This window comes from Camelina sativa, chromosome 12 (assembly GCF_030686135.1).
Source record: "Camelina sativa cultivar CO46 ecotype springtype chromosome 12, ASM3068613v1".
NCBI classification, from domain to species: Eukaryota; Viridiplantae; Streptophyta; class Magnoliopsida; order Brassicales; family Brassicaceae; genus Camelina; species Camelina sativa.
The window spans coordinates 37343773-37370354 of record NC_141891.1 but is presented as its reverse complement, the minus strand read 5'-3'; the positions used below and the strand labels follow the sequence as shown (position 1 = coordinate 37370354).

Below are 26582 nucleotides of genomic sequence, written 5' to 3'. Positions count from 1 at the left end.
CGCATTGCAAGCATGCCTTGGATCCATCTCTGTTCTTCTAGAAAGAAGTTCCTCTTGTCTTTTAACAGACCCAGCAGTCTGAATCACTTGACTTTCTAGCTTCTTGACATGAGTATTTAGAGCTTCAAATTTCCCAGTCAGCTCAGTGTAAACAGAATCAATCTTTCCATTGAAGTCCACTGTTAACTTCTGTTGACCTTGAAGAATCTGTTCAACCATTGATTCCATCTTGCTCTCTGAATTAGGTGGAGGGAGGGGTTGGTAAGAAGAAGATCCATAGTTCCTAGTGAAGTTGTTGTTTGGGTTTCCTGTGAAGGAATTCTTCTGACCAAATCTCTGATTTTGATACCCAGCTCCATACACATAGTTGACATTTTCTTCTGTAGTCTCTGGCTTTGGCTCAAAAATCTCAACATCTTCAGCAAAATGGACAGACTTCTTTCCCACAAGAAGATTGTGCACTGTATCCAACTTAGCATTCACCGCAGCAAACTGATTTGAACCATTGCCTTCATGTGCCCTATTCCGCTCTAAGTCTGCATTCTTAGTGCTATTGCTTGATGCTAGCCTTTCTATCAACTTCTCAGCATCATCTGGGTACCTTGTCTTGAAGTTCCCATCACTAGCTGCATCCAAAGCCATCTGATACCTCCAATCAATACCACTGAAGAAGATACTAATCAGCTGCACCTCTGAGAACCCATGATGTGGACAGTCTCTCTGGTATGCCTTGAACCTTACCCAAGCAGCTTTGTAAGATTCAGTTGGTCCTTGTCTAAAGGTAGAAAGCTTGATCCTCAGCTCATCAGACATCGCATCATCATAGAAATAGTTCAAGAATGCCACCTTGATGTCATGCCAGGTTGTCAGAGATCCTGATTTGAGCTGCCTTAGCCAATGAGAAGCTTCCCCAGCAAGAGAGTAGGGGAAAAGCTTACAGTAGAGGTAGTCCTCTGTGACTCCATTAGCCTTGATGCTAGTGACAATGTCCTCAAAGTGTTCAATGTGATCTAGAGGCTTCTCATTTGGCAAGTTCTGGAATGGCCTTTGTCCAACAAGAGCGAAGTAGGCAGGCTTCAGCTCAAAGTCATTCCTTGGGAATGGAGGAGGGACAATTGCGGAGCGGTTCTCATAGAACAAGTCTGGTCTGTTGAAGTCCGCAAGAGTCTTGACAAGCTCTCTATTGTCATCCCGTCGCCTTTGAACATTCTCCACATCAGCTCTGGCATTGCATCGATCGACACCAGCATTGTGTCGATCGATGCCTTCTTGGTTGCGTCGATCGATGCCATCGTTGCGTCGATCGACGCCATCTGCATTCCCATCGGCCACGACGAGTTCTTCCTGAATAACCCGTCCTTCAGCATCAAGTTTCTGGCCTTGCTCGTTGTACACATTACCCTCTTGATCCTTCAAAACCCCAGCTTCATAAGGTCTCAATATGATTATATTGGCCATCTTCGCTGATTTGGCTGCTTTGTTGTTCTTATGCTCTAGTTGTCCTAACTCTTGGTTTGTAAGCTTAACAACCGGACCAGTAGGATTTTTCCTGGTGCTAGGCTTATGCATGTACCTGAAACACACAAGAGAAAAGAAACAAAAGCGTATGAGTAAAACAGAAAAATAAAAATTTAGACAAAATCAAAGACTTTAATCTAATGGTGAATCAAAAGAGTCCCCGGCAACGGCGCCAAAATTTGATATGCTCAAATTTAACCCTGAGCTACTCTCTCAAATTAAGAGATCAATTGTAGTACTTAGGGATCGAATCCACAAGAACTCTAGATTCACACAATAGACTTATTATTCTTTTAATTATGCTAAATCAAAATATTAAATTTAAATAGCAATGCAAAAACAGAAAACAAAGGAGTTGTAAATCAATAGGAATAAACGCTAGGCTTAGGGAAATTCTCAGGAAATCATGGAAAATCAGATCAATTAATTAAACAAGCAGGATTCAACAATTAAGCACCGTTCTTGAACTCTAAACACAATTGTAAAATAAATCAGTTCTCACTGCAAATATTATCTAAGTTTTAAAACCAGAAAATCCAAATCTCTTTGCAAAATTCAAGTTAAAAACCAGCAATAAAATCAGGTTTAGATAAGTTCACAAAATTACTAAATCAAATCTCTTTGCAGAAAGTAATTTTGCTCACCAAAGGTTTTTGTCAGGAAAATCAATTATATTCTCATATCAATTAATAATCAATGAATCCTAAATTAACAGATCTAACAATCCATGAAATCCCTAATGAGAAACCCTAAACCTAACAAGCAGATCTACTCAGACATAATCAATGAAACACAAAACATCTTCTGAATAAATTGCATTAAGAGATTAAAGGAAGAAATAAAGGAGTTCTGAATCTTCTCTGAAGGAGTCTTGATTCTTCTCTCCAAAAACTCTCTAAAATCTCTCACAGGGTTTTGCTCTCAAAAGTTGCAGGGAAAAATAAAGCTTAGGTCTAAACAATGACCATAAAAATCCAATTTATATTCCTAAACACGGCCAGGGACCAATGATGCAAATATGGAAGACTTTGGGGCAACTTTGTAAATCTTCAAAACTTGTGGGAAAACTTCCAATTTCTTCTTTTGTCTCTGCATCGATCGACACTATCAATGCATCGATCGATGCATCATCTAAATTCGTCTCCCAACTGCCTCAATGCTTGATTATGCTCCAAATCCTCCTATTTAGCTCCATTAAGCTCCCATCCATGCTAAATCTTATAAAGACTCAAAAAGACTCTAAAAATACCAAAAAGACTTATATCATGGCTAAAAACACCTAAAAACCATGATATATCACCTATCAGCATAAATCCTCTGTCTGTCCTGAGCCTCCTTCATGTTCAGCTTGAGAATCCGAATCTTCTCTGAGGTCTCCTGAACAAAACTAGCACCAAACATGCTCCTCTCCCCCACCTGAGTCCAGCATAATGGTGTACGACATGGCCTCCCATACAAAGCCTCATAAGGAGCCATCTTAATACTCGTCTGATAACTGTTGTTGTAAGCAAACTCTACCAGGTTCAGGTGATCTGCCCAATGGCCACTCGAATCCAACACACATCCTCAGCAAATCCTCCAGCGTCTGGATCGTCCTCTTAGACTGTCCATCTGTCTGGGGATGATAAGCTATACTCATATGCACCTTAGTGCCCATCTCTGCCTGAAATGCCTTCCAGAACACCGAAGTGAACTTAGAATCCCTATCAGACACAATGCTCGCTGGCACCCCATGCAATCTGACTATCTCTCTCACATACTTCTTAGCCAAGACCGCTGCTCCATCAGTCTTCTTAATGGCCAGAAAATGTGCTGACTTAGTCAACCGGTCCACAATGACCCAAATAGCATCAAAGGTCCGTGCCCACTGGCAATCCTACCACAAAATCCATGGTGATCATATCCCACTTCCACTCAGGAATGGGTAAACTCTTCAGTAACCCGCCAAGAACCTGATGCTCAGCCTTCACCAGCTGACACACATCACACCTCGAAACCCAACTAGCCACATCCTTCTTCATCCCGACCCAATGATAGTACCTCTTGAGGTCACGGTACATCTTAGTCGCTCCTGGATGAATAGATAACTTGCTCGCATGAGCCTCTCTCAGAATCTCCTGCCTCAACTCCTCATCCTTGGGCACACACACACGACCGTGCACCAAGATAGTACCATTATCTGAGACCTGATACTCTGAATCCACATCCTTAGAGGCATTCACCAGCCCCAAATCCTTCTCCTGAGCCAACCGCACCCTACTCAGAAGATCTGCTCTATCAACTGCTTCCAAACCCAACGGTTCCTGTGAAACAGCACACAAGCTCATAGCACTGATCTCCCCTACTAGAGACTCCATCTCCTGCTCCTGAGCCGAAGCTACCCTCTTCCGACTCAGAGCATCTGCAACCGTGTTAGCCTTACCAGGATGATAGGCTATCTCCAAATCATGATCCGCCACAAGCTCCATCCACCGCCTTTGTCTCAAATTCAACTCAGGCTGAGTGAATATATACTTCAGGCTCTTATGATCTGTGAACACCTGTACCTTTGCCCCATAAAGATAAGATCTCCAAATCTTCAGGGCAAAAACTACAACACCCATCTCCAAATCATGAGTAGGATAGTTGCCTTCATGCACCCGCAACTGCCGCGAAGCATAGGCAATCACCTTCCCATGCTGCATCAGAACACACCCCAAACCAACTCTAGATGCATCTGTATAAACCACATAGGGTTCTCCCTGCTCAGGCAAAGCCAACACTGGCGCAGTAGTCAACATCTCCTTCAGGCTTGCAAAGCCTTCCTCACACTCTTCTGACCAGACAAAAGGAACATCCTTCCCTGTCAACTTAGTCATAGGACGTGCTCTGCTTGCAAACTCCTGCACAAATCTCCTGTAGTAACCTGCCAATCCAAGGAAACTCCTGATCTCTGTGGCATTTTGCGGTCTAGGCCAATCTCTGATAGCCTGAATCTTCTCTGGATCTACATAAACCCCCTCTGCAGAAACAATGTGACCCAGAAAGCCCATCTCACGCTGCCAAAAACTACACTTGCCCAACTTAGCAAACAACTTCTGTTCCCGCAGCTTCTCCATAACTGCCCTCAAATGCACTACATGCTCCTCAGGACTCTTAGAATAAACCAGGATATCGTCGATGAAAATGATGACAGATACATCCAGAAACCCCTGAAACACACTGTTCATCAATCTCATAAACGATGCTGGTGCGTTAGTCAACCCGAAATGCATCACTACAAACTCATAATGCCCATACCTAGTCCTGAAAGCAGTCTTCCTCACATCTGCCTCATCTATCGGTATCTGATGATAACCCGACGCCAGATCTACCTTAGAGAACCAAGTAGCACCCCTCAACTGATCCAACAACTCATCAATCCTCGGGAGAGGGTACTTGTTCTTCACAGTAACCCGGTTCAAACCTCGGTAATCAATACACAACCTGAAACTCCCATCCTTCTTCTTCACAAACAACACCGGCGCTCCCCACGGTGACACACTTGGACGGATGAATCCCTTACTCAACAAATCCTCTAGCTGCTTCTTCAGCTCTGCCATCTCTGCTGGAGCCATCCTGTAAGGAGCCTTGGATAACGGTGTCGTCCCCGGTTCCAGTTCAATTGTAAAAGGATCCGACCGAGATGGTGGTAATCCCTGCAAAGACTGAAACACATCCTCAAACTCCTCCACTACTGGAATACCGCTAACCGTAGACTTCCCCACTGACTCTGGCATAGATATAGTAACCAAATAAGCCTCACGGCCCTTCTCGATCATCTTCCCGGCCTGAATGGCTGAGATCACGAGACTCCCCGAAGTCGGTCTAATACCCTGAAAAACCAACTTCCCTCCTGCATGCTCAAACTCCACTCTACCCTGATGGCAATCCAAATGCACCCTATACCGATGCAACCAATCCATCCCGAGAATAACATCATACAGCTCCACTGGACTGATAAGCAAATCCGCTGGCCACGACTCCCCTGCGATTTGAATATCAATTCCTCTAGCTCGACCAATCACTCTCAGGAACTCGCCTCCCGCAACTCTGACAACTCCTGCACGCTCTCCAGGATCCCCGCTGATCCCCGCACACTCTGCACACTCTGGAGTAATGAAGCTATGCAAAGCTCCAGAATCAAACATAACATGGGACTTAAACCCGCCCACCAACAGGGTCCTTACACAAACCTCATGTGTTGAGAACCTAACACTTTATCACAGGAAACATAAAATCTGACCCTACTAAAATTCACAAAGATTAAGTACCAGAAATTATACCTGTGATCGCCCCAGCACTGGTTCCACCAGTCTCTGCTGTCGTGTATACCCGAGGCCCTTCCTCAATCCGTGCCACCTGCTGACCTCCAGGCTGCACTTGCTGCAACGCTGCCACTGCTGCCGGCTGCAACTTGGGACAAAAAGGCCTGATGTGCCCTGTCTCCCTACAATGATAACATACCCGAGGTCCTGTCGTCGGAACACTCCTCTTGGGACAACTAGCAACCCTGTGATCCTTGCTCCCACAACCAAAGCAACCCGCACCACTCGGCTTCTGCGTAGCCTCCCACTTCCTCTTGGTTCCCTGAGCATGCCTACCGCCCCTGCTAGAACCACCCTGCTGCTGAGCCTTACTAGGCTGAACTGCTGGAGCTACCGCCACTGACTGTGCCAGGATATCCTCCTCAATCTCTGCTGCAGTCTCAACCAGCTCTGCACGCGTAGCATAACTCCTCCCTCTACAGTGAACTCTCAAGTCATCACGTAGAGCCCTCAAAAACCTCCTGATCTGAGCCTCCTCAGACTCCATAGCCCGACCCCCATAACATAGAAGTCGACTGAACTCCAAGTCCAGCTCCCGCACTGACCGCGTCCCCTGAGATATCTGAAGGAACTGCACATCCAACCGGTCCAATGCCTCTCTAGGAAAATACTTGCGGTTGAACTCCAAGAAGAAGTCAGCCCAAGTCATCTCCCTCTGCACCCTCCTAGCAACCATGGATCTCCACCACAACTCAGCATCACCCCCCCAAAAGTAGACCCCTATGTCCACCCAAAACTCCACAGGACATCTCTGAGTATGGAAGTTACGTTCCACACTCGTCCTCCATGCATCCGCAGCAGTAGGATCTGTACCACCCAAAAACCTCTCAGTGAACAGAACCTTCATCTCCTTGAGCATAGCCAAATAACGTCCATGCTCTCCCACATCCGCAACCACTGGCTGCCGCTCCTCCGCCACTACTGGTGGCACTACCTGAGCCCGAGCCGGTACCACTGGTGGTAACCGCTCTAACACCTGTGCTAACATAGCCGCAAAGTCAGTACCAGGGACTCCACCCGCTGGGACTCCCACACCCGGAACCCTAACATCACCGGCCACTGGAGCATCAACACCGCCCCCTCCTGCCATACTCACGGAATCCCCCGGAACACCCTGCGACTCGCCAACACCCTCAGCTGTCACACTCTGGTCCTCGGTCTCACTAACCACTGGAACTCTGCCCCTACCACGACCACGTCCGCGTCCACGACCTCGACCAGCCACAGCATCCTCCCTAACTATCTGCACTACCATGACATGCAGAAACATAAACAATTTCTATTATAACACAGAAACATAAACTCACCGTGGAATCACACAATCGGCTCGAAGAGGATGTTCTAGGATTCCATGCCACACACAATTGACTAACTCACATAATCAATCAAGACATGCAATCCCAAACATCTACAACAGAAACCTAATGAACCCAAACCTAGAACCGTAAGGGCTCTGATACCAAAATGAAACAACCGACCCTTTTTTTTTTTAAATAATAAATATAATATAATAAAATAAACTACAACTAGTGGTCCCATACCCACTAGCCACCTAACCACAAACACAATCAACAGCGGAATTAACCAACCTATATTCAATAATAATCCAATAATAAAATATAACCATATTCCAACATAATCAATATCCAAAACAACAGGAATCATAGAACCAGCAACCTAGCAATGTTCTAATGACCCAACTCTAGCAACCTAGCAAAGCCAGACAACATAAAACCAAGTCCCTAGAACATCCTCCTCTTCATTGCCTGGATTCCACGATCACACTTTGCCTTTACCTTCACCACAAACACATATTGCAATGCATGAGTATTTTATAAACACTCAGTAAGGCAATCCTCCCATCTACTGGGCTATACACACAAGCAATAGAGTATCAATAACCAACACACAACAATCAACAAACGACAATAACAAACCAGGACTTAGCATCGACCGACAACACACATGCATCGACCGATGCCAAGTGGGGAAGCATCGATCGACACAGGAGCTGCATCGACCGATGCAAGTGTAACTTGCATCGACCGATACCCAGTCTGCATCGACCAACACATGCTCGATGTAACACGAAAACCCTAGAGTTTACGTGCCGTCCTCGCACTTGCATCGACCGATGCAAGATATGCATCGATCGACGCAACGTCGAGCACCGTGATTTCCCCGAAACTTCTCGCCGGATCTTCGTTCCTACAACCACAAAACTCGATCCCAAGCCAAAAGAAAGCTTACTAACGTCCATAGCATTATCCTAATACGTCTAACAACACACAACAGGAAGATTAATGAGTTCTCTAGCTTAGATAAGCCATGGTCATGCACTTACCTTTGCCACAGAAGAAACTAAACCTCAAACAATCAAGAACACGCTCCCAGGAAGCTCCTACAACGATCCCAGCTACAGATCTCTACAGGAACGCCCCAAATCTCCAAGAAATCACCAAGAACTCTCAAGAACACTTTCTTCCTTCTCTTTTATCTCAAAAACGGCCACACACGTCTAATGAGACAAAAGGAAAGACCCTAAGGGTTTTCTTTTCTCCTTTTTCCCAAAACGCAGCGTTTGACTTAAGTCAAAACGCAGAGAATTGAGCCAGCATCGACCGATGCTCCTACTGCATCAATCGATGCACATCCGAAACCGGGATTCCGGTTCACAGATGTTACACTTTGCCACACTTCGCCCAGGTCAGTCTTTACACCACCTCCGGCCCTTCGAAAGCCCGCGAGCTGCCGTCCGCACATCTCCCGGTGTTTTGGAAACCCCGACCAGGTTCATAGGGTTGACTACATCACAGGAGGATCTTCCTTGTGTCGTAACTCAGTTAACTCGATCAAAGCGTATTAACGCAGGGTCGAGAGTTACCACCGAGAGCGGAAACCCCGCTCTGATCCAGACTACGAGATCACCTTCTGGGAAAGCAAGACCGCTGATCTGGATAAACCGCACGACGACGCTCTAATAGTGAGATTAGACGTCGGAGGATGCGAGCTCTCACGAATAATGGTAGATACGGGGAGCTCGGTTGATCTCTTGTTTTACGACGCTTTCAAACGTATGAGCTACCCTGACTCCGAACTAAAAGGGGCCAAAACCCCACTCACCGGATTCGTCGGTGATACAACCTTAGCCAAGGGCACCGTTCAGCTCATAGTAGAAGCCCGGGGGGTACGGCGTCTAGTCGACTTTGTGGTCGTTGACCGTCCCGCACCCTTCAATGCCATCCTCGGCAGACCATGGTTGTACGGGATGAAAGCGGTCCCATCGACGTACCACTAGTGCGTTAAGTTCCCATCTCGGGGCGGGATCGCAACCATCTATGGTAGCCAACACACCTCGAGACAATGTTATAGAAGTGGCTACGACTTAATTAAAAAGTCCGCTCAATAGCAATTAATGATCGATGACAAACTTGAAGCTCGTCAGCTTGCTAGTCGCAAAGACCTGTCGCGCGCGGACCCATAATGACCAAGGTCGACCAAGTTTCGATTATGGAAGGACATCCGGAGCGATGCGTCAGGATCGGGGCTGACCTGAACACCAATACAAGAAACGACCTGATCCAATTCTTAGGTCAGAACCGCGATACGTTCGCTTGGTCCTCGTCGGATATGAAGGGAATCGACATTAGCGTTACGTCTCATCAGCTTAATGTCGACCCCACCTACAAACCGATAAAACAAAAACGTCGCCAGCTCGGACCCGAAAGGGTGAAAGCAATAACAACGAGGTGGATTGGCTGCTGAAAATAGGGTCTATCCGCGAAGTCAAGTACGTCGAATGGTTGGCCAACCCCGTGGTAGTTAAGAAGAAAAACGGGGAATGGCGGATCTGCATCGACTTCAATGACCTTAATAAAGCTTGTCCAAAAGACAATTACCATCTTCCTCATATCGACAGATTGGTCGAAGCAACCGCCGGTCACGAGGTTCTGTCCTTTATGGACGCCTTCTCGGGGTATAACCAGATTCTGATGGACCTTACCGACCAAGAAAAAACCGCTTTTATTACTGATCAAGGCACTTACTGCTACAAAGTAATGCCTTTCGGACTTAAAAACGCTGGAGCAACCTACCAGAGGTTAGTCAACAAGATGTCGCCGAACACCTTGGAAAAACCATGGAGGTGTATATCGACGACATGCTCGTCAAGTCAATGCGCGAGCAAGATCACGTCTCCCAGCTCAAAGAATGTTTCAAAATACTAAACAAGTACGGGATGAAACTCACCCGACCAAATGCACGTTTGGCGTCGCATCCGGCGAATTCCTGGGGTATCTGGTCATGTAACGCAGGATCGAAGCGAATCCAAAACAGATCGCAACCTTCCTCGAGATGCCTTCACTAAAGACAACTCGGGAGGTACAAAGACTGACAGGACGGATAGCCGCCCTGACCCGATTCATCACGCGATCTACGGACCGAGCCCCCCGTCCTCTCGAAGCCAGCGTATGGGGAACACCTCTTCCTCTACATTGCCGTCTCCGACTTTGCAGTGCGCGGGGTACTGGTACGGGAACACGAAGGCGAGCAGAAACCCATTTACTACGTTAGCAAAACCCTGGTCGACGCAGAAACACGGTACCCCGCCATGGAGAAACTAGCCCTAGCGGTCGTGATGTCAGCCTGCAAATTGCGCCCCTATTTCCAGTCACACACAATCGTGGTGATGACGTCTCAGCCTATTCGGACCATCCTCCAAAGTCCCAGCCAATTCGGCAGACTAGCCAAGTGGGCTATAGAACTCAGTGAATACGATATCGAGTACCGAGCTCGGACCTGCGCCAAAGCACAGGTCCTCGCTGACTTCGTAATCAAGCTCGCCGCGACCAACGAATACACCGAGAACCGCTCCAAGAGGTGGTCACTGTACGCGGATGGAGCGTCATCCAGGCAGGGATCCAGGATTTTAATTTGACTCGTATCCCCGACCAATGAAATCATGGAACAATCCTTCCGACTCGGGTTCGCGGCCTCAAATAACGAGGCCGAGTATGAAGCCCTAATAGTCGGACTCTGGCTGGCATTGGGTGTAGGAGTTAAAGAGATCGATGCATTCAGTGACTCGCAGCTCGTCACCAGTCAATACCACGAAAATTATGACACAAACTGTGAATGGATGGACGCTTACCTCCGAATTGTTTGGTCGATAGCAGAACAATTCTCATCGTTCGAACTCACCAAAATTCCCCGGGAGAGAACTCAGCCGCCGACGCCCTCGCCGCGCTGGCTTCCACCTCCGACCCCTCGGTCAAATGAATCATACCCGTCGAAGGCATAGATGAACCTAGCATCTCTATCCCCGTTAAAGCCCAAAGAATCCACCAAGTCGAGGTCGAAACCGGCCCCGACAAGGAAGGACCCGAGCAGGCACCTAACCGGAAAGATGAGTTCCTAGACGATCTTATCTCCGGAGACGAGCAGGAAACAGAACTGGAAATGGATTGGCGGGTCCTGATTCGCGATTATATCACAAACGGAACCATTCCCAAGGACCGATGGCAAGCGCGTAAGCTCAAAGCTCAAAGCGCGAGGTTCTGCATCATCAGCGAAGAGCTGTATAAGCGATGCATCTCCGGACCTTACCTCAGGTGCGTACACGGGAATGAAACCCTTAGCATCATGAAAGAGGCTCACGAGGGTCCTTATGGGAATCATTCCGGAGGGCGATCACTGGCCCTCAGAATAAAACAGCAGGGATATTTCTGGACAACCATGCTCGTGGACTGCAACGTGCGCGCCAAAAAGTGTGACCCTTGCCAATGTCATGCACCCATGATTAACCAGCCCATTGAGCTGATGAGCTCGGTCTTTGCTCCTTACCCCTTCATGCGGTGGTCAATGGATGCTATGAGACCTCTCGAGCAGTCGGGAAAGTGAGGTGTTACTAACCTATTGGTTGTAACCGATTACTTTACTAAATTTATCGAGGCTGAATCCTACCAGTCTATTAAAGGGGAGCACGTGAAGGATTTCCTATGGAAAAACGTGGTATGCCGACACGGAATCTCCTACGAGATCGTAACCGACAACGGAACGAACCTGGTGTCCTCCGCGGTTCAAAAATATTGTGATGACTGGAGTATACGGTTAACCCCATCTACCCCCCAGTATCCCCAAGGAAACGGGCAGGCCGAGGCTGCGAACAACTTGATCTTACACGGCCTCAAGCACCGTATGGCCGCCGCAAAGTCCAGTTAGGATGCCCAGCTCCCCGGGGTCCTTTGGACCACCCGGACTACGCCACGGGGTAGCACGGGCGAAACCGCCTTTTCCCTAGCCTACGGGATTGAAGCAGTAATACCGGCAGAAATCTCCGTGGGCAGTATCCGCCGAGTTGTTTCCCCCGAAAACGAGGAGGCAAACAACGAAGCACTACGTGATAACCTCGCCATCATCGACGAGAAAAGAGAACAAGCCTACGTGCGAGTTCAAAACTACCAAAATGTTATTGCCCGCTTCTACGATTCGAAGATCCGGCCTCGACGTTTCGTCGTCGGAGATCGAGTGCTCCGTAAGGTGTTTGATCACAGAAAGGAGAAGAATGCCGAGAAAATGGGACTAAGTGTGAAGGACCTTTCCATATCACCGAAGTCGTTCGCAATGGCGTATATCGCCTCGAAGACGAGAACAACGGAAAGGCTCAGCCCCAACCTTGGAATGTCATGAATCTCAAGAAATACTTCTAGGAAGTATTGATAATAACCGAACTACGATTTGGCTTGATCCCTTTACGGGGTACGTAGGCAGGTCGATTGCTCGAGTGCAGCCACCTCTCCAATGTAATTCTCTCCACGTCTATAACCACTCCACCCCAATAAAATGCAAGCTTTTTACCGCGACCAGATTCGCTCATAAGCATTTCATTACTTCAACGTTAAATAACTCTTGCCAACCACAAGATGAAGTAAGACAGTTCAAAAACAAAATAGACAAACAACAAGAACGCCCTTGGGCATCACATGCGAGTTTCAAATAACCTCGCAACCCAACTTAGGCCAATTCGAACCTCCCGAACACCTCTTCGACAGTAACGGATCTAACGCAATTTCACTAAAACAAACAATGCCCTGCTTGCTGTTCCACAACCTCACGCGGAAATAAAGATTATCTCGCTACCCAACTTGAAACCCCTCTGAATCCCCTAAGGGCCTCCATGCTCGAGCGACGCGCTCAATTGCAAGCTTTTCAAAACTGACACGATGGATCCCCGGTAAAGGTTCCCCGGAACCTACTATTCGTACGTCCGCCCTCGATAAATGCATGTTTGATCAGGCGGATGAAGAAAATAAAAAGTGATGATAAAACTCACGCATCCTAAGTAAGTCCGAAAAACCAAACTAAACCAAAAGAAGGGTTTAAATGCCTCCCCAGGCAAATAAGTCTAAGGTTCGGATAAAAGCTCTCCCGGGCAAACAAGTCAAAAGATTAGAGATAAAACAAAATAAAGAAATCGGGGACAGCAATCAGACGTCCTCCCCCTCCGTTCCGACCCCCGGATCCACTGCGGCGCTCGCATTGCTTCCATGCTCATTCAGTCCTCGCGGGACTCCGGTTCCGGCATCGACCTCCATAGGCGCAACCGAATCTTCCGAGATTTGTGGAAGATCAAGCTTGCCCACCGAGAAGTCCGAGACCACTAAAGAGTCGGACCTAACCGCAAGGACCACCCGTTGAGTCTCAAGGACTTGCAGCTCGTCCGCAATTTACGTCCTCCCCTCGTCGATCTGTTTGATCAGGAGGAGGTTGGACTCAATCTTCGCAAGATCGCTTTCGACCGCAGTCTGCTCTTTCTTCCTCTCCCATTTGCTCTTCACCGAGTCTAGAACCACGCGGTAGTCTTAGGACATCCGCTCCTTGGCGTCATGAACCGCCTGACGAGTCGCCTCCGCGTGCCGTTGTTCCGTTCATGTTGCCTTTTCCTTCAGCCACCTGTTCTCCTTTAGCAGGAGGTCCCGGTCGCGTGCCGCTTTGGTTTGAGCGTCCCTGGCGGAGGAGAGGTCGGCCTTGACGGAGAGCAGCCTGTCTTGAGAACTCTTCGAAGAAGTGATTTCACTCTCCAAAGCCGCAACTTTTTGGTTTGTAGCTTCCTCCCTTTCCTGCTCGGCTTTGAGTGCCGTCGTGAGCTCGTGAATCACCCTCGTCGTGTTCTCCAGCTCAGCAGTCTGTGAAATTTCCTTCAACCTCCGCTCATAGATTGCCACCAGCTTGTTGTCAGCAGCCGCGGACTACAAGCACACCAAAAAAAACAAAAACGATCCCAATGCTTGTGTCAAAAGAAAAGGCGTAAAAAAGATAGTGAACGAAGAACTATACCTAAATAAGGGTTCCTCAGTTCAGCTTACCCTCACGTGAGCCGCCATCACCTCAATGTAGGCCTCCCTCTCGTCATGGTCCTTCACCAGCGGGACCTGACAGTTGGCAGTCTTCAGATGCCGGATGAGGGTGGCCATCCCAAGATGGTCTTCTACCGCGGGGGAGTCATGAGAGTGGGCGAACCTCCAATGGAACGGGCGGCTCGACGACGAGCCGTTCTCGGAGACAACAGGGTCTCCAGCAGGACCTTCGGGGTTACCTCATGTGGGATGGCTTTCTCGGCTCTCACGGCTCCTCGCCTCGGGAGCTCGGGGTTATCTGTGCGAGCTCGTTTTGACAGTGTGGTCGGCTCATCACGAGTCAACTGCGAGCTAACAAGCATGATCTCCCTGGCCAGCCCGGTAGGACCAGCCAAGGCCGCGGGGGTTTGGTTGACCTCCTTGCTGCTTACCCGAACTGGGGGAGGCAGAACGGCACGGAGGGCGGAGGCCAACGCTGCGTCGACGTCACCGGCACGGACCCTCCGAGATGGCTGCGATTGTTCTCTGAGCTCGCGGAGTGACGGTTTCCTGACCATGGCTTGTAAGGGGGTGGAAGTCGAAGACAAACTCAAAATATCTGATCGCAAAAAAAAAGGGAACGTTTAAAACCGTCTTCTTCTTTCAGAACATGATGGTTACAAGGAATCATGACTAATAAAGGAGGGCTCGTTACCTCTACAAACGGGAGAGTTATCCGCACCTTCACTCCTAGCCTGTTCAGCAAGGGGTGGTGGATTCGGATGAACAGCGGGAATAGTTGGGCCCGGAGCTGGAACGGCTTGCATTAGCGGGGCGTTCAGAGCTGCAATGATATGGCCCCGCGTAAACAAACTCCACCTAACTTCTCCTCCTCGCAATCTCTCTGTTAATGCTCGGGTCGCTGAAGTGTTCGGGGGCTCTCCGGAGTCTATCATGCGAAAAATAAAAGGAACATTAGTACGATAGCATAAATATTACAGTCACAGCAACGACGGAGGACTACAAGTGACCAGAGGTCATTCTGACCAACGCAAACGGCCCATTGGGTCGGGAGACGAGCAAAATTGAAGTCTCCCACCGACGCCGGAGTAACGCGGAAGTAGAAGTACTTCTCTCTCCATCGCTCGTCCTTTCCGGGAAGTGCCTGGATTATCTCCGGACCACGGCGGCGACATGTATAGAACGTTCTGGGAAAACCGGAATTGTGTTTGATATGGTACAATCAGAGGACGTCATCCACCCCGAGCTCAAGTCCGAGTTTACGGTCTCTAACGTATATTCCCATAACGTGTCGCACAAAATTTGGACACATCTGGGGAAACGCCATCCGGAGGCGTTGAAGGATCTGTAAAATAATCCTCGGGATGGGGAACACGAGCCCGCATTGTTCGAAGTACGTGGTGTATGCGCAGCAATAGTCTGGGGGAACGGTCTCCGAGGTGAACGAATTGCCGGAACGCAGTATCATCTCAATGTTTGGAGGTACTCAGTGCTTTTAACGAAGGTCGGTTAGGTGTTTGACCAACATAATCGGTGGGATGTGATTTCCCTAGAGTTCAAGAGGAGCCATAATAACGTAAACAAAAGGCGAAATAATTGCGAAATCAACTAGCCTAGACAAAAAAAGATAAACTTAGCGAAAAAGATGAGATAATGGAACTAGCAAGCAGAGATTAAGTCTCAAAAATTATTAAGCAAAGGGGAGAAGAAAAAATTTACCTCGAAGTAGTGGATGAGTGCGCGGTTATGACGAGACGTGTGACTTATGACTTATAAGTCATAATGGCGTTGGTTTTCGTAATCCCACGAATCTGTCTCCCTTAATCTGGGCCGTTCAAACTTTTCGTCTCCACTGTTAGATTTTAGGAGAGAGGAGGTAATCATCACGGAGATCTCGGAAGCCGAGATTCGTTATGTCTTCCCTGAGGAGGATCGTGAAACCAAAACGACGGAAGAGATTCTTTGGATATTCGCCTTTCAACTTCTCGAGATTAGATTAAAAGGCTGGGGGGCAATTGTTGGTGTTGGATTTCGCAAGTTAGAGGCCCAATAGATAAGCCCGCTAAGAAGTAAACGTTAACCCAGCAATTGGGCCTGACGTAGGCCCAAGAAGAGAGCTCGAGCTGAAGGGCGAAGTCAACCTAGAGATGAGGTCGAGAGGTCGAGGTCAAGATCGCGGGCGAGATTACAGGAGGAGATTCAGGAGGAGTCTCGTTCGGGATTGAGTTTAAATATTCAGCTTTTGTAAAGTACTCGGGACATGTAACTTTTAACGATTCAATACAGAAAATCAATACAAAAAATCCAGTTCGTTTGTTCTTCATTGTTCTTGTCGATTTGCACCGAAAGCCTGCCCAGAACTTATATCTTAATTTCATATTTCTAGTTGTTGTTTCAAATATCAACAATTTGGCGCCGCCTGTGGGGACTTAGGTCTTTCTATTCTCACAAATCGACTACTTTGAAGAAATCGAGGCGAAATGGATCCATCCACAGCTAATACGATCATGCCAGAAACCGCATCACCAGTGACAAACCACGGGTCCATCCCCAACAATGCCCCTTCTCAGGGTGTACATATTCCAGCCCAGTCCGATCACGAGGTCTCGAATTCAGTCAGACCCGAGACAGGCTCGTCGCTTGACGACGTTCACACACCGAACCAAAACACCTCGGGTGGCTCGGATCTCACACGTCACGGATCCGTTTCAGCCCGGGATCTCGGTAGCTCGAACCCCGGGGTCTCCGTAGGGGTTACTCCCATGATCCCCACAATCCCAACGGGAAACAGGAATCAGTCCCGGGTATGGATTCGCTCCGATAATAACGGAACGAACCGATCCGGGCAGCATCTAAAAATCCAGTTCATTTGTTCTTCATTGTTCTTACCGATTTGCACCGAAAGCCTGCCCAGATCTTATATCTTAATTTCATATTTCTAGTTGTTGTTTCTGATATCAACACTACATATTTGCAAAAAATCAATAAGTAAAATATGGAAAATCAAATTCGATTACACTAATAATATACCTAAAATATCAAAAAAATCAATGATTTCCTAAATTATTTCTATCATCAATTTTATTTTCCTTTTAAATTAAAAGTTTTGAATATTTTAGATTTCAAAAATGGAAATACTAATATCTTACATTCAATGTCGTTATTTTAAATATTATATATTAATATTTACTAACTAATTTTATATTTTACATAAACCATATTATTCTCTCAAGATTTTGGTTTCTTAATATGGAAATACTTTTAATCGAAAATTTAGATTTGGTATATAATAATGTTGAACAGAATCCTAAAATATAGCAAATAGAAACTAACCAAAACACACACGACTATTTAATTTGATATTCCTTATGTAAACATAATATCTTTTGAATTTTTTCATAATAATTATCATATTTTCAAAGATCTTTAATTGTTTACTCGATTTAAAAAAAAAGATCTTTTTGCTTGCTCAACATTATTTACTCGATTTGATGTCACACCTAATTTTATCATCACCAATTCAAATAACCTATGAACGTCAATATACCAAATAACCTCATTCGTACTTTGCTATTTTTTTCCTTCTCAACTCTTATTTGCTAAAAAATGATAGATTTGTTTTCATAATCTGCATCGCTAATATATAATTCTTAATTGTTTTTTTTGCAGCTCAATTGTAATCATAGCAATAAGAATGGGATCGGTGCATCAAAAGGTATGTTTTTAATTTATTTATCAAAACTACTTTATTTTGTTTTATCTTTACAGTTTAGTTTTTTTTTCTTTCTAAATAACTGATTTTCTTTAGAAAGGTCCATTAGAAAATCAATAGTAATCTACTTAAACTATTTCTGTTACATATACAACTTTAAATTTGCTAATATCATCCTTTCTTTTGATAGAGGAGCATTGAGATCTCGGTTGTAAATGTAAGTTTTATTCTCACTAACATGTTGTAACGCCCATGAACCGAATTCTGGTTTTAGAGGTTGGTGTCGACCGACACATAGGGGGTGTCGCTCTATACCATACGGTTAAAAGGTTGCGGTTCTGATTAATCTCTGGTCTAATGTGGTTTAGCGGTTTTAGAGAAACCCTAAACTTTCCCTATAAAAGAAAATGTTCTCTTCATGTGTGATATCTTGTGTTTTTTTTGGGCTTTAAGCCTTGTTCTTGCATAGTTTTGTTGCATAATCTTGTCATTCTATGTTATTTTAGGAGCATTTGCATCTAGTATGTTATCTTTCAGGTTCTTGGAGTGATCTCTACACATTTGGAGCATTTGGACCTGTTTTAATGCAAAGAAGCAAAGAAGAGTGGAGATGGAAAGGTGAAGGTGCGAAGACACACGCGGCCATCCCACTCGGTCAAGAGCTCCCCGAGTGAAGCCACGCGACTTTCCCACCCAGCCAAAGTTCAACCGATGGAGTTCTAGTGTGCGAAGGTGCGAAGACACACGCGGCCACCACATGCGGCCAAACCTAGACCGGTGGAAGACACGCGGCCGCACCACTCGGCTAAGCCATGGCCGATGGAGTTCAGATGACCAAGGCGCGAGGACACACGCGGCCACACCACCCGGCCAAGCCATGGCCGATGGAGCTTAAGTGGCTGAGGGTGCGAAGACGCACGCGACCACCACACGCGGCCAAACCTAGGCCGATCGAAGACACGCGGCCACCACACGTGGCCAAACCTAGGCCGATCGAAGACACGCGGCTGCACCACTCGGCCAAACCATGGCCAATGGAGCCAGCACCACACTTGTTTTATTCTTGAACCGGGTTTGACCCAGTTTGTTTTGGGTTGACCTAGGTTCTCTTCTACTTTACTATAAATACTCTAAACCTATTAAGAAGTATTATATCTTATCTTATCTTTTGTTTAGCAGCCACTTAGGGTTCTTAAGCTTGTTTACTCTTGGTTTGTTGAAGGATTGAGTACTTCTAAGTTTTTAATAGCAATTTCTTCTTTCTAATCTCCTAATCTACAATCTCTTATTATGATTTCACAAAGATCAAACTCTTTCCTTTGTGTGATCATGATGATGAGTGAGTAGATCCTTAGAACTTTGGGCTTGGTAGATTAGGGAGATAGATGATTGATCTTTGATGTCTAGGGCTTTATTTATGTATTTCCTATCTTGATTAGTGTTAATAATGCTAGATTGCTTTGATCAAGCTTGAATCTAGACATTAGGATTTTCATGCCCACAAGGTGTTTGATGAAATTCCTGAACCAAACTTTTCAAGAGCTTTGCATTCCTAGCCAATGGAAATTGATGATTTTGGGTGCTTAGTGGTATTTAGACTTGATACTAATGCATGTTTGCCTTGTGATTACCTTTGGAAATTGTTGATTATCACTTGATTAGCATAGAATCTCTATCATGGAAATGGATTGATTTGCATAAGTGTTCTTAGCCATAGGATTGTTCTTGATTGTTGCTTAAACATCTAGGATTGATTAGCTATCTCCCAAGTCAATTACCTTGCCCAAGGTTCACTTGTTTAATCTTGATTTTAAAACTATTCTTAGTTGTGTGTTTGCTTGCTTTTAGTTTGTTTGTTTGATTTATTTAAAGTTGCTTCTAGTTAGTTGATACATAAAACAAACCCCTTTCTTATTCGCATAGATTAAGCATTCATGTGTATTCCTGGTGTGTTGATCATTGCAAACTGAGGTTCGATAATTTAATTGATAGAAAAGTACTACATCAATTTGGCGCCGTTGGCCATTTGCATTCAATTTGACCATTAAGATTTCATCTTTGCTTGAGACTATTCATTTACTTTACACTGTTTGTTACTTGGGTTGCATTGGTGTTTTGTCTTTGATTTTCAGGGTGTATGAACTTGAGAAGCCACGGCCTAGCAAACTTGTTTCAGCCTGTTGACGACGTACCCCGACTTGAACGAGAGAACCGCCATTTAGCCCGCCAAGCCATGGAGAACAATCCGCCTCCCGCTGCTGGTCATAATGGAAATGATCAGCACAATGAAAACCAAGCTCCTATCCATCCTCCAAGACAACCACGAGTCATTGGAGCTTTTGATCAACCGAACATTCATGGGAACCGCCAAGGAATTAGAGCGCCCGCTGTTGAGAACAATAACTATGAAATCAAGTCCAGTCTTATCAACATGGTGCAGAGCTCAAAGTTTCATGGTTTGCCTATGGAAGACCCTCTTGATTACTTGGATCAGTTTGATATGATGTGTGGGACAATAAAAATCAATGGTATCTCTGAAGATGCATTCAAACTCCGCCTCTTTCCGTTTTCTCTTGGAGATAGAGCTAGGACTTGGGAGAAGAACCTACCAGTGGGATCAATCACCTCTTGGGATCAGTGCAAGAGAGTTTTCCTATCCAAGTTTTTCTCCACTACAAGAACAGCAAGGTTGAGGAATGAAATATCAAGCTTTGCTCAAAAAGGAAATGAGAGTTTTTGTGAAGCATGGGAGAGATTCACGGGCTATACTATGCAATTTCCTCATCATGGTTTCTCCAAGGAGTCTCTTCTCAGCACATTATACAGAGGGGTGCTACCAAAGATCAGGATGTTGCTTGACACAGCCAGTAATGGTAACTTTCTTGGTCAAGATGTTGATGTTGGTATGACTTTGGGGGAGAATCTTGCTCAAAGTGATGGTAACTATGGGGAGGATTATGATAGAACTACAAGAGATCATTCTGATATGAATGAGCATCACCGCAAGGAGATCAAAGCATTGAATGACAAGATGGATAAGATGATTCTTGCCACTCAAAAGCCAGTCCATTTTGTTACCGAGAATGATGTTTATCAAGGGTATCAAGAGGGAATGGAAGCTTGTGTTGAGGGACAAGAAGAAGTCAACTATGTGGGTGGACAAGGGTATAACAAGTTCAATCCCAATTACCGCAACCACCCTAACCTCTCTTACCGCAGCACCAATGTGGAGAACCCACAAGATCAATCTTATCCACCACAAAAACCACCTGGTTTTCCTTCTCAACCCAACTATCAACCAAAACCTCAAGGAAACTACCAAGCGAAGCCTCAAACCTATTCTCACCCTCAACAACAAATGAATGCACCAAATCCTCAAGGTCAAGTGGATGACACAAATGCACTACTTAGACAACTCCTAGAAGGACAAGGAAGAGGAGCCATTGAACTTGCTACACAAATGAAAGCCATACACAACAAGGTTTACAATGTCTATGGTGAGTTAAATGCTAAGTTTGAAAAGTTACAAACACAAGTCTAAGGACAAGCTTCCTCCTCCTCTACAAGACAAATGGGTTCATTACCAGGAAAACCTGAACCAAACCCCAAAGAGTTCATCAATGCAATCATGTTGAGAAGTGGTAAGCAACTACCAACTAATGAGCTCAATAGGGACATTGAACCTAAAGGAGGGGAGGTAGTGGTTGAGATTGAGGATGAAGATGAGTTGATATTGAAAGACTTGGGTAAAGATAAAGAAGCTGAAGGAGTTGTGGTTGACAAAGGGAAGAGTAAAATAGTTGAGGAATCTAAGCAAGGCAAGGTCATTGATGAAATTTCCAAGAAAAGTAAAGGTGTTGCCAAAGAAACTCTATTTGTGCCTCCACCATATGAACCAAGATTGCCATTTCCTGGTAGGTTTAAGAAGCAACAAGTGGACAAGTATAGAGCTATGTTTGATGCACAAATGAAAGATGTTGCTATTACAATGCCTATCATAGATGCATTCTTGCTGAACCCATCATACAGCAAGTTCCTCAAGGATGCAGTTTTGGAGAAGAAGAAAGCTCTACAAGAAATGGTTATCTTGACTCATGAGTGCAGTGCTATTATTCAAAACAAGGTAGTAGCAAAGAAGCTTGAAGATCCTGGTAGCTTCACTCTCCCTTGCACATTGGGACCTCTATCTTTCAGCCATTGTTTATGTGATCTGGGGTCTAGTGTGAGCTTGATGCCTCTCTCAGTTGCAAAGAGACTGGGTTTCACACACTACAAGAAGTGTATGATCACCCTTGTTCTTGCTGATAGGTCAGTTAAAACACCAGTTGGAGTGCTTGAAGATCTACCAGTGATGATTGGTCATTTTGAGATCCCAACTGACTTTGTTGTTCTTGAAATGGATGAAGAACCAAAGGACCCACTCATTTTGGGAATACCATTTCTAAGAACTGCAGGAACGATGATTGATGTGAAAGGTGGGAAGATTCAATTGAATTTGGGCAAGGAAGCTTTGACTTTTGACATCAACAAAGTGATGAGGAAGCCTACAATTGATGGTCAAGTTTTCTACATTGAGAAGATGGAAACTTTAGCTGATGAGCTTTTGGAGGAATTGGCTATAGAAGATGAGATCCAAAGCACTTTGACAGTTAAGCAAGGAGAGTTTGGTTTACTAAAAGAGGATAGTGAAGGTTATGAAAAGATTCTTGACTCTCACAAGTCAGCCTGCGATAAATACCCGACCCGAATGTACCGACCCGTACCGAACCGAAATTTTCGGTTTCGGGTTGGCTTTGGTTAGGAGAGTTGAACCGATCGGAAGCTTTGTAAATTTGATCGGTTACCCGAGTTTTTTTGGTTCGGTACGGGTACCCGTTCGGGTAACCGAGATCGTCATCTTCCTCCTCTTCTTTTGCCGGATCTGGTGAGACTCTGTGTTTCTATGGCCGCCGTCAATGTTTTAAGCTCATTTTAGGGTTTGTCAAAAGGTTAAAGATGACTTAAAAGTTTAAAACACACCGTTTTCCATTAAAAGACAATGTTTTTTTTTCTTTTCTTAATTCTTTTACTGGGCCTGGCCCAAATCCTTTTTATTTATTTTTTTCTTCGGCAGCCATTTATTAGAAACAAAGAGTTTCGGTTCATTTCGACAAAAAAATCAAAAACCGAATTAATCGGAAACCGACCCGACCCGAACCGAAATTTACTTCGGTTATCTTCGGAACAATTTTCAAAAACCCGAATACCCGATTACCCGAAAAAACCGACCCGACCCGATCTGAAAACCCGAACTCGCAGGCTCACAAGCCTTCTAATGATGATGGAAGCTTCCTTGAGTTAAAAGAGCAATTGGTGTGTTCAGTTGAAGTAGACTCAAATGGAGATTGCAGTGAGCTTAAGGCACCCAAGATTGAACTCAAACCACTCCCTAAGGGGCTAAGGTATGCTTTCCTAGGTAAAAACTCTACTTACCCTGTCATTATCAATGAGGAACTTAGTGAACAAGAAACTGTTACTCTTCTAGATGAATTAAAAAAGTATAGGAGAGCTATTGGTTATTCACTTGATGATATTAAAGGTATTTCAGAAACTCTTTGCATGCATAGAATTTATTTAGATAATGAATCAATGACTTCCATTGAACCACAAAGAAGATTAAACCCTAACTTAAGAGATGTGGTGAGGAAAGAGATTCTTAAACTCCTTGATGCTGGTATCATATATCCTATATCAGATAGTACATGGGTTTCACCTGTACATGTGGTGCCAAAGAAAGGAGGAGTTACAGTTGTTAAGAATGATAAAGATGAGTTGATTCCTACTAGAACTATAACTGGTCATATAATGTGTATTGATTATAGGAGACTCAATGCTCCTTCTAGAAAAGATCACTTTCCTTTACCATTTATTGATCAAATGTTAGAGAGGTTTGCTAGTCATACTCATTATTGCTTTCTTGATGGTTATTCTGGTTTCTTTCAAATCCCCATACATCCTAATGATCAAGAAAAGACTACTTTCACATGTCCTTATGGTACTTTTGCTTATAGAAGGATACCATTTGGACTGTGTAATGCTCCAGCTACTTTCCAAAGATGCATGATGTCAATTTTTTATGATCTAATTGAGGATGTTGTGGAGGTTTTCATGGATGACTTCTCTGTCTATGGAGATTCTTTTTCTGGTTGTCTTTCTAATTTGTGCAGGGTCTTAAAGAGGTGTGAGGAAACAAAAATTGACATAAGATTTCTGAGAGAAGTGTCACTTCATGGTGAAAGAAGGAATTGTGTTGGGTCATAAGATTTCTGAGAAGGGCATCGAAGTTGATAAAGCTAAGATTGATGTGATGACCAATCTAGCACCACCAAATTCAGTCAAGGGGATAAGAAGCTTTCTGGGCCATGCTGGATTCTACAGAAGGTTCATTAAAGACTTCTCAAAGATTGCTAGACCTCTTACAAGATTGTTGTGTAAGGAAGTTGAATTTGAGTCTAATGAGGAGTGTCTTCAAGCTTTCAAGAAGATAAAGGAAGAGTTGATTAGTGCTCCAATAGTTCAAGCCCCAGATTGGAATTTGCCATTTGAAATCATGTGTGATGCTAGTGACTATGCAGTGTGAGCAGTGCTTGGTCAAAGAAAAGATAAGAAGCTTCATGTTATATACTATGCAAGTAGAACCTTAGATGAAGCTCAAGTCAAGTATGCTACAACAGAAAAAGAGCTCCTAGCTATTGTCTTTGCATTTGAAAAGTTTAGACAATACTTGGTGGGTTCAAAAGTGGTTGTTCACACTGATCATGCAGCATTGAGACATCTTTTGGCAAAGAAGGATGCTAAAACAAGGCTGTTGAGATGGATACTGCTACTTCAAGAGTTTGATTTGGAGATTAAAGACAATAAGGGTATTGAGAATGGAGTAGCTGATCATCTATCAAGATTAAGGATTGACAATGAGATTCCAATCAATGATACACTTCCTGAAGAGCAGATAATGGCAATTCAACTCCTTGACAAGACCAATGAGACTTGGAAAAAGCTTGGAGAGGTTATGAGGTTGGAAGAGAATGGTCCTTGGTATGCTGATTATGTTAACTATCTTGCTTGTGGAATTGAGCCACCAAATCTGGTTGGTTATGATAGAAAAAAGTTCTTCAGGGACATCAACAACTACTATTGGGATGCACCATACCTCTACACTCTTTGTAAAGACAAGATTTATAGAAGATGTGTTGCCAAGGAGGAGATAGCAGGGTTAGTAGAGCTTTGTCATGGAGCAGCCTATGAAGGTCATTTTGCTACATTCAAGACAGTCAAAAAGATTCTTCAAGCTGGTTTGTGGTGGCCAACTATGTTCAAGGACACTCAAGAGATCATCTCCAAGTGTGATTCATGTCAGAAAAGGAAACATCAGCAGGAGAAATGAAATGCCACAAACTCCTATCTTAGAAGTTGAAGTGTTTGATGTATGGGGAATTGACTTCATGGGACCATTTCCTTCTTCCTATGGTAACAATTACATACTTGTGGCTGTTGATTAAGTCTCTAAATGGGTGGAAGCCATAGCCAGTCCTACCAATGATGCAAAGGTTGTGTTGAAGTTGTTCAAGACAATCATTTTTCCAAGGTTTGGTATTCCAAGAGTGGTCATTAGTGATGGAGGGAAACACTTTATCAACAAGGTCTTTGAGAGTCTTCTCAAGAAGCATGGAGTGAAGCATAAGGTTGCTACACCTTACCATCCCCAAACTAGTGGTAAGATTGAGATTTCAAACGGAGAAATCAAGTCCATTCTTGAGAAAACAGTTGGTATCACAAGGAAAGATTGGGCAAAGAAGTTGGATGATGCTCTATGGGCATATAGAACTGCCTACAAGACACCAATTAGAACAACACCATTCAACCTTCTCTATGGAAAGTCTTGTCATCTGCCAGTTGAGTTAGAGTATAAGGCAATGTGGGCAGTCAAGCTTATTAACTTTGATATCAAGAGAGCTCATGAGAAACGCTTGGTACAATTGAATGAGTTATAGGAAATCCGCCTTGATGCTTATGAGAGTTCAAAGATCTATAAGGAGAGGACAAAAGCATTCCATGACAAGAGGATTCTTCCAAGGGTTTTCAAAGAAGGAGACCTGGTCTTGCTGTTCAATTCTCGGTTGAGGCTATTCCCATGAAAGCTCAAGTCTCGTTGGTCAGGACCATTCAAGATTAAAGAAGTTCGACCCTATGGAGCCTTTGTGTTGTTGAACAAGTCTGGGAAAGAGTTTGTTGTGAATGGACAGAGGTTGAAGCCCTATTTGGCCAATGTTTTCATCGAGGACGGAACCATGGTTTCTCTCTCGGAACCCCAAGACGCCTAAAAGGTGCGGTAACGTCAAGCTTAGAGACGTAAAACAAGCGCACTTGGGAGGCATTCCCATGGTATCCTTTTGTACATATCTTTTACATTTCTTTTAGTATGTGTGTTTAAGGTTTTGTGTTTTTGAGTATTGAACATTGGAAAGTTTGGGAGACTTGTGTGAACTTGGTGTTGAACAGATAGAGTAAGCGGCCAATTCCAATCGGCCATGAGACGCGGCCAAAACGTCCCCGCATGAAGATCATCGGCCATAGCCATTGGCTCAGTTGTGCCCGCGTTAGTCAACCAGTTTT

General features: G+C 44.8%; 1 protein-coding gene, 2 non-coding genes and 1 pseudogene across 3 annotated transcripts; 3 read left to right on the top strand and 1 right to left on the bottom strand.

The window, feature by feature from the left end:
* The first annotated feature begins 697 nt into the window (after positions 1 to 697).
* Positions 698 to 804, top strand: LOC147933248 (small nucleolar RNA R71). Its single transcript, XR_015576934.1, has one exon. It is a non-coding gene; the product is annotated as a small nucleolar RNA R71 (small nucleolar RNA).
* A 10020-nt stretch (positions 805 to 10824) lies between these two features.
* LOC147933247 (uncharacterized) lies at positions 10825 to 12551 on the top strand. The gene is made up of 4 exons (XM_087477352.1): positions 10825 to 10993; positions 11194 to 11615; positions 11829 to 12078; positions 12163 to 12551. Exons 1-4 carry the CDS (start codon positions 10825 to 10827, stop codon positions 12549 to 12551), a joined length of 1230 nt encoding a protein of 409 aa, XP_087333478.1.
* A 6566-nt stretch (positions 12552 to 19117) lies between these two features.
* Positions 19118 to 26290, top strand: LOC147933245 (uncharacterized; annotated as a pseudogene).
* LOC147933246 (small nucleolar RNA R71) lies at positions 20617 to 20723 on the bottom strand. The gene has a single exon (XR_015576786.1). It is a non-coding gene; the product is annotated as a small nucleolar RNA R71 (small nucleolar RNA).
* Positions 26291 to 26582: the final 292 nt, after the last annotated feature.